The sequence below is a fragment of the Emys orbicularis genome, chromosome 3 (assembly GCF_028017835.1).
Source record: "Emys orbicularis isolate rEmyOrb1 chromosome 3, rEmyOrb1.hap1, whole genome shotgun sequence".
Lineage (NCBI taxonomy): Eukaryota > Metazoa > Chordata > Testudines > Emydidae > Emys > Emys orbicularis.
The window spans coordinates 212,204,738-212,216,818 of record NC_088685.1 but is presented as its reverse complement, the minus strand read 5'-3'; the positions used below and the strand labels follow the sequence as shown (position 1 = coordinate 212,216,818).

The 12,081-nt window shown below is 36.6% G+C and overlaps 1 protein-coding gene across 1 annotated transcript in view; it reads right to left on the bottom strand.

Annotated features, from left to right (window-relative positions):
• Positions 1 to 12,081, bottom strand: part of KIZ (kizuna centrosomal protein) — a 93,524-nt gene that overhangs the window by 67,407 nt on the left and 14,036 nt on the right. The window contains exons 3-4 of the mRNA XM_065401784.1: positions 8,172 to 8,331; positions 1,308 to 1,397 (exon numbers count right to left, since the gene is read on the bottom strand). Coding sequence (XP_065257856.1) covers positions 1,308 to 1,397; positions 8,172 to 8,331 — 250 coding nt within the window. The remainder of the gene's footprint in view (positions 1 to 1,307; positions 1,398 to 8,171; positions 8,332 to 12,081) is intronic.

Here is a 12,081-nt window from a genome sequence, read left to right as displayed (position 1 = left end):
TCTAAACTGAATATATGTAATTCATGCATTCTTAAAGGCCTGCTTATATAGGTCAAGGTTGCCAGATCCATTGCTTTGTATATTATAGTTTAAAGAATGCTCTAAATTCAAGGTTTTTAACTTTTTAATCTATGGGTGAAAACTTCCCATAAACTCAGATTAATGCCTGCTAATGCACTGAAGAAAGAAAAACGAAAACCTTCCTCCCACTATAAAAACAAAATAGTGTGGCCTCTGTTTCTTTTCTGATAAGAGTCTTAAATACCAAACAGTTAACTGCATAATAACATTTACTGGCAGCCAGGCAGCCTGCTTAGCAGATATATAAAGCAGGTAAAAGGAGAAAAAGTTAATTTCTTGGCTGAATGATTCCATCGGTAGCTATAGGGCAAACTAGAAAGTCTTTTAGTAAAGTAGCAGTTGATTCTTCTATCAATCTGCAGCACACATACTCTTCCAAGGAATGCATTAAATATGAAAATCATATCCCGTTATCATCTGTTTCCAGCTTTCAGCCCAGTAAGCTTTTCTTAATGAATGCTGTAGCCTAAGGGACAAGCATGCTGTTGGCTTTTCTGAATAATGGAGTGATTCTACCATTTTTGCTTATTACAATATCGACTAGCTGAGGGGGTTTCACACATAGTCACAAGTGACTACTCTTGCCAGCATGCTCCAAGTTATTACAAGATGTTTTTAGACATTTCATCTAAAAGAGCTTTACTGCTTTTAGTGAAGAAAACAGCTATGGTCTTGAACTGTATCATTTATACGGAGATAGGAGGAGGGATTAGAAGCCTGCATTACTGCAGATATAGAGCAGAATATATTTAAGTATTCCTTGTCAGTCTTTTTGTCTGTTGCTTAGATATGCAATCTTTTTTTTTGCTTCTTCTGAGAAAAGGTCAAAATGTAGAAAATTATGAATATGACATATAAATCAATTACTACATTTTGTGTACTTTCATTAAGAATATTTTTCAGATGTTAACATTGTTTTCACAATCTTTGGTATTAAAATATAAAAATAGCAGCCGACCAGAAACAAACAAATATCAGTCTTTTTCTTCAGTTTATTATGGTTCTCTTTTTACCCTGATAAAAATATTAGCGCAATTTTTTCAATTAATCTACTTGATTTTGTTGTTAAAGCACTGTTTCACAATATAAATGATATGGCAAAAATTCCACACTAAAAAGGCATTTTGCAACAACCACCATTTACTGAATGGTACACCTTAGAGGAAAACACCTAAGTGTTCTTCAAGTGACAAAATATATATAGTTTTCCACTTATTTTCCATTACCTGCTCATTGTTATCTTCTTTGTCACCTTTTATTGGCATGCTATTCTTCTGAAGTGACAGCATACTTTTAATTTCTCCTTCATATTGTACCTACATATAAATAGACCCATCATATAAATGATTTATGTATTATAAAAATGTAGTCATACATACACACACAGATCAACAAATATTTATATGGCACAATTTGTACAGTAATCAAAGAAATCAAGGGCATAAAAGTAATGAACTGGAATCTATTAAGATTTGTTATTCACAAAGATATAATCTTATCTGAGAAAAATAAAGATGTTTATAACAGCTCATAAGAAAACACCCAAAGACACCATTCCTTTCGAAATATGTTTTAGTTTCCAGGAAAAACATGTTGTATGTGGCTTGTGCATCCTCCTGTGGGTTTTCATGTTTTCACTCGTTTCGTGATTCTAAAGAGTAAGAACAACTTGTGGACTCAGACATTTATTCATAATGTTTTTTATAATTCCAGATTATTTTGGCTATATCTACATAATGACTTAGCTGCTTTGCAGTGAAATGCTGAGCTTTAAATTTTGTATTGGTTTATGTAAGTCAGTTTACAATCCGCTGAGCTATTCTAACGAGAAAATATACTGCAGATGTTACAAAGAGCAACACAGCATGAAAAAAACAACTTGCTCTAGTGTTACTAACAAAGAACTACATAAAAATGTCTTCTCCTCCACTACATTGTTTAATTGACCAAAAGTAATGCAGTCATAGAAGGACTATTGCTTAAAAGCTAAGCATATACAGCACCTATAATTAGTACTGTATGATAGTAATTGTAAACCTTAAGAACAGATTACACTGGTCCTGAGTGGGTGCACTTCACTATGTATTTGGAATCGGGTAGTATACAGGGAGAAATACATCTGATAACTAATCAACTTGGACAGCTCTGTACTTTAATTCTCAATCTGCATATATAAAGTGTTATTTTCCAGATACATTTGTTCATAAAATTTGAAATAACACAAGGAAAAAAAGTCTATATTCAACCAAGCATTTTACACCTGGTGCTCAAAACTGATGAAATGTTTAACTACTCAGTTTTCCCAAAAGCTTAAATAAATTATTTCAGTTAAGCTTCCAACAGTTATTGAACAAACTGCAGGAGTACATGGAAACAAGTTGAGCTTTTTTTGTAAAGAAAAGTAGTTGGTAACAATAGCCATTTAATACGCTGTACGTGGAGTTAAGCTAATTCACTCCTAAGGGCATTCTCTCGCCACCAAAAAAAGTGTTAAAAATTAATAACTTAATTTGTGCCTGCACGTCATTATACCAGTTTGAATTATTACTATTTTCTATTTCAATACTATTTGAATGATTACTATTTAATTCTCTATTAATCCATTTAATCCTGAAAATTGCCACAAATAGGAAATCAGACAGTGGAATCATTCCAACAGTATTGCACAAGGGCTCTACGAGCTGTGCTTTGTCCAACAAGCTGAGTAAAAATGGCAGCAAGCCAGTAAAAAAATGAAATGATGGTATAAGAACTTCTAAATAGGAGTACTGAAGACATCACATACAGAACAGTATATAGAGTAATTGGGGCCCACATCAGTTCATTTACAACATTTCTCTACTTATACTGGGCCCACTTTAAAAAATAAAATAAACAACCCAATATCATAATGTGTATCACATTTTGTTTATAAGGACACACTGAATAATGCACCAGTCTGGAGGATTTCTATAACCTTAGGTGCCAATCTTGCCTGTCCCAACGACAGGTGCATACAGTCTGTAGGCAGAGCTGTTAACAGTTCTACTCTGCAGAAGAGGTCTGGTGCAAGTCAGCCCATGCAAGGAGTTAGAAACCAAGCATGCTCCACAAGACACCACCTACAGCAATGCATAGGTGGGATTTGGGGCATAGCTAACAGATCTCCAGCTATGTGGGGAAAGAATGTTCTGCAGCTGCAGCTCACAGACTTAAAAAAAAGTTAACAGATATAAGCCAGAAGTAGCTATGAAAAAACGTTATTAGGATGGGGATGCAGAGATAGGATGTTAGCAGCATGCCCTGACTTATTAAAGTGGAAGACAATTGCCACCTATGAACACATCCTAAATTTCCTCCAAAGACCCTCTCTGCCTCTGAAGAATTTTATATAGGTGGGTCAGCCACTAGAACCTGAAAATTATTCTTTCTATAAACTGAAGTCACTGCCACCAGGAAAATGACCTTCCGAATCAGAAATTGAAGTGCAAAGGTATTGGAGTTGAAAAGGAATTTTCATCAGCATGAACAATTCTAATCAAACCATTTCAAAAATGATATAGCCAAAATAGAGGGTGTTCCAAAAGAGGCAACAAGAATGATTAGAGGGATGGAAAACGTCCATATGAAAAGAGAATACAAAGCTTTACCTTAACATGAATAGGCCAAAGTGTGACAAATGTATAAAAAGTAAGGAATAGTATAGAGAAGGCAGATCAGGCATTGCTAGTCACCCTTTTTATAATGTAAAAACAAGGGGGCATCAAATGAAATGAAAGGCAGCACATTTTTAAAAGTGATTACAAAGAAATACATTTTTACACAGTGTAAAATTACCGAGTGGGACTTTTTGCCACAAAAAGCTTTTCTTTGATAAACAAAAAACCAAAAACTTTTCAGGGTTTTTTTTTTTTTTTTGACAAAAAGTCAAAACAATTCATAAAATATTGACCAGACTGGTAATTATGATGATGATGCATTATTACGGCCTCAGTAGATTATAGAATCATAGGACTTGAAGGGGCTTTGAAAGGTCATCTAGTCCACTCCCCTGGACTCATGGCAGGAGTAGGTATTATTTTCTAGACCATCCCTGACAGGTGTTTGTCTATCCTGCTCTTAAAAATCACCAATGATAGAGATTCCACAACCTCCCCAGGCAATTTATTCCAGTGCTTAACCACTCTGATAGTTAGGAAGTTTTTCCTAATGGCGAACCTAAACCTCTCTTGCTGCAATTTAAGCCCATTGCTTCTTGTCCTATCCTAAGAGGTTAAGAAGAACAATTTTTCTACCTCCTCCTTGTAACAACCTTTTATGTACTTTAAAACTGTTATGTCCCCTCTCAGTCTTCTCTTTTCCAGACTAAACACACACAGTTTTTTCAATCTTCCCTCATAGGTCATGTTTTTTAGGCCTTTAATCATTTTTGTTGCTCTTCTCTAGACTCTCTCCAATTTGTCCACATCCTTCCTGAAATGTGGCAGCCAGAACTGGACAATGCTCCAGTTGAGACCTAATTAGAGCGGAAGAATTACTTCTCGTGTCTTGCTTACAACACTCCTGCTAATACATCCCAAAATGGTGTTCGCTTTTTTTTGCAACAGTGTTACACTCTTGACTCATATTTACCTTGTGGTCCACTATGACCCCCAGATCCCTTTCCACAGTACTCCTTCCTAGGCAGTCATTTCCCATTCTGTATGTGTGCAACTGATTATTCCTTCCTAAGTGGAGTACTTTGTGTTTATCCTTATTGAATTTCATCCTATTTACTTCAGACCATTTTTCCAGTTTGTCCAGATCATTTTGAATTATAACCCTATCCTCCAAAGCACTTCCAACCCCTCCCAGCTTGGTATCATCCGTAAACGTTATAAGTGTACTCTCTATGCCATCATCTAAATCATTGATGAAGATACTGAACAGAACGGATCCCTGCGGGACCCCACTTGTTATACCCTTCCAGCGTGACTGTGAACCACTGATAACTACTCTCTGGGAACGGTTTTCCAACCAGTTATGCACCCACCTTATAGTAGTTCCATCTAGGTTGCATTTCCCTAGTTTTTTTTATAAGAAGGTCATGCAAGACAGTATCAAAAGCTTTAGTTAAGTCAAGATATACCATGTCTACTGCTCTCCACCCCCCACCCCCCACAAGGCTTGTTACCCTGTCAAAGAAAGCTATCAGGTTGGTTTGACAAGATTTGTTCTTGACAAATTCATGCTGTTACTTATCACCTTATTATCTTCTAGATGTTCGCAAATTGATTGCTTAATTATTTGCTCCATTATCTGTCGGGGTTTAAAATTTAAGGTGACTGGTCTGTAATTCCCTGGGTTGTCCTTATTTCCCTTTTTATAGATTGGCACTCTATTCGCCCTTTTCCAGTCTTCTGGAATCTCTCCCATCTTCCATGACTTTTCAAAGATAATCGCTAATGCTCAGATATCTCCTCAGATGTCACATAAGTATTGCTTAATAAATCAACTAAAATTAAAGTAGTACTATTTCTTATCAAAGATAGTTATTAGATTTCAGCTTTTCCAAATTGCTCAGGAGTGGGTATTAAGACAATATGTTAGAAACAGCACCGATCAATATACCTAAAGAGCAAGGATTTTTACTTCCATTGGCTCATTTAGTGTAGATCTGAAAGTATTTCAGTTGCAAAGTTACCATTTTTAAAAACTAAATACCCTCCATTATATATACACAGTTAAAAAGTTATCTTTCTGTCTGCATGTGCGGTATGTTATTTACAGTTCTGATCTATTTCATTACAAACATTTCATTAAGATAAAAACAGAAATATTCATTCATTCATTCACTTTACTGTAAGGCATAAGATGGATCATCGTTGCTATTTTAGTAAGAGCAATGCAATCTTAATAATCATTCAACCTATACAAAGAGCAAATATTAAAAATACACAATTACAATAAAAAATTAGGGAGAGGAAAAAGGAACCCCACCACAACTACATACACCCAAACCAATTGGACTACATAGGAAAAAGTAAAAATCTCCCTGAGTTTGTGAATGGAGGAGATTGGCAGCCAAGCGGATTCATCAAATTTTTATTTAAATGTGAAAAAAAAATATGGAGATTCTGGGGCTTATGTACAACTGATCTTTCTTTCTCAGAGTACTCATGAAGTGAGTATTACACATTATTTTTATTCCTACAAGCATAAAGTTTTTTCATTACCATAAAAACTTTAGGGTCAGAGGAGTTGTACGTCCATTACCTTCCATAATAAGTTACTGATGACCAAAATGACACAGCCTTGGGGCATCATGTGAGCCAGCAACCAATAATGCAGATAGTAATGATATCTGCCTTTCTAAAATTAACTGCAACATCCCACTCCCATGGCGTCAAATAAAACTGATCTTTCTAGTGATAGACAGAGACCAGGAAGCAATACATTAAGAAGGAAGGGCCGTGGTTGTACCATGTCACTGGCCAGTGGAAGGAGTAAGAGAACTATTTGTAAAAAATGAAAAAAGCAGAACAGGCTTAAGCGCTAGTTTCATAATCTCCTTCATACTAAGAAAATGTCTCTCTTTATAAAACTGGCATAATTTGGTTACATTACATTCAGTGAGATCACCAATGAGTTCTTTTGCGTAATCAGGGCTGCAAACATAGCTGGTAAGGGGTCTGACTGGGGAGAGAGGCTGGGAGATATCATATTTCTTTTTGATTCTACATGAAGCAGCCACCACAGATGAGATTAATAAGTATAAATTCTACAATTTTCTGGTTCCACTTAATCTGGACATTTGATGCTAAAATGTTCCTATTAGTTCACTTTCCATCTATACTCAAAGTACAAGAGGTAAAGCATCCCACGGGGCTATTTCCCTACATTTATCACCCCAATAGCAAAGTTTATAGTTCTCATCAACTTTGGAAAAGTGTGGTTTCATCTGAATCACATTTCTCTGTTGCTGTGCCTGCCATCAAAATGTTAGCACAGAACTGACTTTTAATGAAAAAATTATGGCATTATAACCAACAAGAATGAAGCATGCAAATAAATTGCAGAGCTAATCTGAGGTCACAATTAATCTTGTCACTAAACAATTAACTGGTGATAAATCAGCAGCAGTAAAGAAAGGCAGGAGAAGGCTGAACCACGTCTAACATAACAGCCTCATCAGTCAATTAAGGCTGGGTCCACACTACAGACCTGTATTGGTATAACTACATCGCTCAGGGGCATGAAAAATCCACACTCCTGAGCAATGTAGTTATATCAACCTAATCCCCTGTGTAGACAGAACTACGTCAATGGGAGCTTCTCCCATCAACATAGCTACTGCCTCTCAGGGAGGTGAATTAACTACACCGGTGGGAGAAGCTTTTCTGTCAACGTAGTAGCATCTTCACTAAAGCAGCGCAGCTGCACCAATGTAGAGCTGTACCTGAAGACAAGCCCTTAAAACTCTTCAGATGGCATCAGCAGAGGCAATATAGAAAAGTCAGAGGAAAAGTGATGAGCAAAGGAGGACACCACCAATTATGGCCATCCTAGGATGGTCTTCCAGCTGGTTTCATGGCGTTTTTAATTTTGCTATGTCAAATGTAATGATGTTTTGTTACAAAAGTGGAAAAACATCTAGTGAAAAATTAAAAATCTTATAAAGAAATCATTAGGAAAATTTTGCATAACCTTCCCAATGTTCCGATTTAACTGATCATAGAACAGCAGCATCTACTTGGCTAATAGTTGGCATGATAACATTGAACTACAGTATTATTGCAAACACATGGTGCAATCCTGCAAGGTGCTGCGCATCCTCAATTCCTCCTTGCTTCCAAGGGATTTGAGAGTACTTGGCACCTCACAAGAGAAACTCAGCACTTCACAGAACTAAACCCACAATCTATAATAAAGCATTACTAACTACCCATTTGTCTACAAGGTCACATCAGCTCATTTCAGTTTTCCCTACTCCCAAAGAGACAAATATTAAGCATTGCAAAAATATGTTACTAGGATTCACTGACATCTGAAATCTTGATGTGCATAACAAAGTCAATCTAGTTTCCCCTATATTATTACAACTGTTGTTATGGTATTTAAACAAGTATTACCTTCAATTTCTGAAGTGCATCTGAACTTGTAAAAGTCCTAATATGAGCTTCGACACGATCAAACTCCTTTAAAAATTCTTGGTTTCGCAACACAGCATTTTTTTGTCGTTCACATATTTCTTTCAAGTATTTTTTTAGTTTTATGAAGTTTATTTTCGCTCTAAGGTGGGAAAATAATACTTTTATGATGTAAAATGAAATCAGACATAACAATTTGAATCAGTTTATTTATGGGAGACAGATTTTTTAAAAATGCTACTACAGTATTCAGTATTACTCTTTTTCTCCTAAAAGACTAAGTATAGATCTGAGCAATTTATTCAAGACTACATTATCAATAACAAGATGCTACACCTAAATAACTTAGATTTAAATTTGATTTTAAAATAGCATTCAAAAGGACACAAAAATTAGTGGATTAACAAATTTTCCAAAAAAATCCACTATATTTTCAGACGTCATACACTAAATTTTTAATTCTAACCATCTTATATATTAGTTCACATTAAAAATGAGTGTGTTTGTTTTGCTGAATGATTGTCATACAGAAACGTTAAAAGTCTTCCAAACTGCCAGTGTTCTCAGAGAAATTCCAACTCATCTAAATTCATATCAGATAAAAAAGAGAAACAGACAGTCAGTCAGTCTGTGGGAGTGAATAACTCAGTATATTGATTTCCCCCACCTTTTCAAACATTTATTTTCCAGGATATGAGCCCTATTCAGACAAAATGCATACAGCATCATGGGAAAGCTATCTGCTCTCTCCTGGAGAGAAGGATGGGTTTCTTAGGGCCAGACAGACTTTTTAAAAACAAGAAGTCCTAGGCTGACTGTCCATAAGCCATGGGAGATCCCATCCCTGTATTAGAGCATCAGGGTACATACTGAACATATTCTCTACTCATCCATCATCATTCTCATGAGCTTGGTGATATAAAGGACAGTCATGCTCGGTTTCTTTCCCAGAATTTTCTATGTCCTGAGGGGTGTCTCCTATTTCTATTCCTCAAACTTATTTTAAGAAATTCAATATTTTCAGAACATTCCTAGGTAATAAACTTAGACTGACTCTGAACAAATTACAGCTCCCCCCATCTCTGGGAGAATTTTGTTTTCCCAACTTGGAAAACTATATCTCCTTTTTGTTAAGCCAGACATCTTTGTGGCTGTTAGATTTGACCACACAGACCCCACCTTGGTTCAGATTGAATGAGAATTAATATACAGTCTCCCAATTAACGTCATTGTGGGATCAAATTATTATAGATTTGATGGCTCCAGAGCTCCCACAATCATGGCTGTGAGGCAAGCTTGGTCAAACCTGACTAGAAAATTCTGCTTCTATTCCTACAGAGGCGGAGCAATCCTAGCCTTAAAATCAGTGGCAAAACCTTCACCTGGATGGACAGAACCTGGAATTTTTATTATTTTGGAGGAAACTTCCTAGATTTATTCAGCCACGGTAACCTTTTACTATTTTTGGCCCAAAAATCTCTGCCAAAGATTGATCATTTGAGTTGCTTGGATTAGAGATTTGGATACACAACTATCTCTGTCCATTGGAATACAATTGTATCTAATGTTAAAAAAGCAACTACAGCATAGACCTGAGTTTACAGCTTATTCACCAAAAGACACTTTTTTGAATATACTGGTCCCCACATAGGCTAATGGTAATGGGCCTCAAAATGTTGACCACTGTTGGAAATGTAACTCCCTTGGTTCTACATTAGCGCATATATTTTGGGAGTGCCCCGTATCAAGAATTTCTGGTCTGAGGTCGGGCAAAGGACCAATTTCATATTTGATGCTAAGTTGGAGTTCTCCCCCTTAAGTTTCATTCTTGGAAATATTCCTGATACCTGAAGTTTACCTGGTAAAAGGCAGCCTGGTTCCAACGTGCAGCTTTAGTTTCTAAAAAATTATTCCTGGAAAAATGGAAACGTCTATCCCCACAAATATTAATGCCAGGCTTAGTGAGATCACTGACCTTGCAGCTAATAAATGACTAGCATTCTGCAGCAAGGGAAAGCCCAAAAAATTCAAAGCAATTTGAGCTGTTTTTTTATAGGTCTATGATTGAAGTAGACCCTGAAGATAGACATGCCGCTTCCCCTCCCTTTATCCAAACCCTATTTATTTACTTTGTGTATTCTGATGAGTCTGATATTTTGGTATATGTGTTGTATTTGGAAAAACTAATTAAAATTATATATATTTTTAAAAGGACAGTCATGCTGGGTAGACTCTTATGGCTTCAACTTTGGGAAGGCAAAGAGAGGATCAAATTAGCATTACATGTTTGTCCGACAAGGAAGTGCCCCATTGGAACAGAACCACCAGGGATGCTTGTGGAGCAACTGCAGAAGGCAATTTTAGCCGAGTAGAACATTGTTTCTTAGAGCTCAAAACTGTCTATATGTAATATCATTTATTTCAGAATGCACAGTGATGGTTTAATTCTTCCTTCTTGGTGATTCAATTTCACTTTGTATATACAGAGAATTTCTACAGCATCAATCCCTTATACGTTATCTTTCAGAACTGATATGATACATTTTACCATTAAAAACTATTTTACTTACACATGTTTTTTTCTCTCCTTTAATTATTTTACTACTAGAAAAAGTTACATGAAAACTGGACGATATTTTCTATATTTTTCAGTTGCCACATATTAGACCGTTTTTCGGGTTGTAATTTGTAAAGTTAGTCTTCGAGGATGTATCTTCTGGATCAGAGGAGTATATAAGTTATTAGATCTCTCATGACGTTTTCCAGAAATACAGTTCTACATACACGTGTTTTCAAAAGAGATTGAAGAAGAAAGATTCTTCATTCGTATTATATGAGGCCTCACAGCAAGGACTGTCTTTCTATATGTTTGTACAGAGCCTACCTAGCACTGTGGAGTCCTAATTCTGACCAGAGCTTCTTGGTGATACCATAATACAAATCATAAATAACACTTGCCAGCAGTCTCAATTTGGCTAAAAGAGAGGCAGGTTTTTGCCTCCTGTCCAGGCTCCCCTTTACTGCCCATGACTGCTGGAAGTAGGAAAAAGAAAAGTTTTGTGAATACTACAGGGTAGTTTTTCCTGCAGCTGTCACTGATGCTTTGACTCCTCCACTCCCAGCTCTGTGCTTCTCTTATCACAGCATGCTCATTCCCACTTGTGACTATGCAAGCTGTAGAAGAGGCAGTCATCTCTGTTTCATCGAAATAAAATTCTATCCTCACCATTAATATATTTCCTGGGTGGCTGTGGTTTTTGGGGTTTTTTAATTTCGGTTATTTAAAAGTCAAGTACAAGAAGCTATCAGAAGGGACTGGCACCGCCTTGTGCAAAGTCTCAGTTAGAGCAGCATGGCTCAGTCCAGGACCTGGGCAACAATGGCTTAAATCCCATCAACAAGAAAAAAAGGCAGAGTCAACAAACATAATAGAACTGAGTCAAAAAGCCTTTGGCCCTCAGCGCTTCCATCCCTTGTACTCCAGAAGGTTATAAATCTCTCAGTCTGATAGAGTTGCTACTCCCTTGAAGTTTCAAGCTATTCTACTCTTTCCTTTCCTCTTCCTCCCTCTTAATACTTGGACTTGCCCTCATTAGCTAAAGCAGCGGAGGGTGTATCTCTCCATAACTAACATTTCTCACAACTGAGCCGGGGCAGGGCTGGTCTTGCAGTCTGTGTTTTGTGGGGGATTTATAGACCCCATCATACCAGCACACACTTTTTAGTTTCTAGTCCTGGCAGTATATACTGTAGAAAGAATATTCTCTTGTTGATGTCCATGGGTTAATTATATTTACTTTAATGGGATTCATTCACATGCGTCATGGAAAGAAGTTGAATTCTGGAAAGCTGAACGTTGTGTCTATTTGCTCAGGGACAGTTTCTGTTTGTT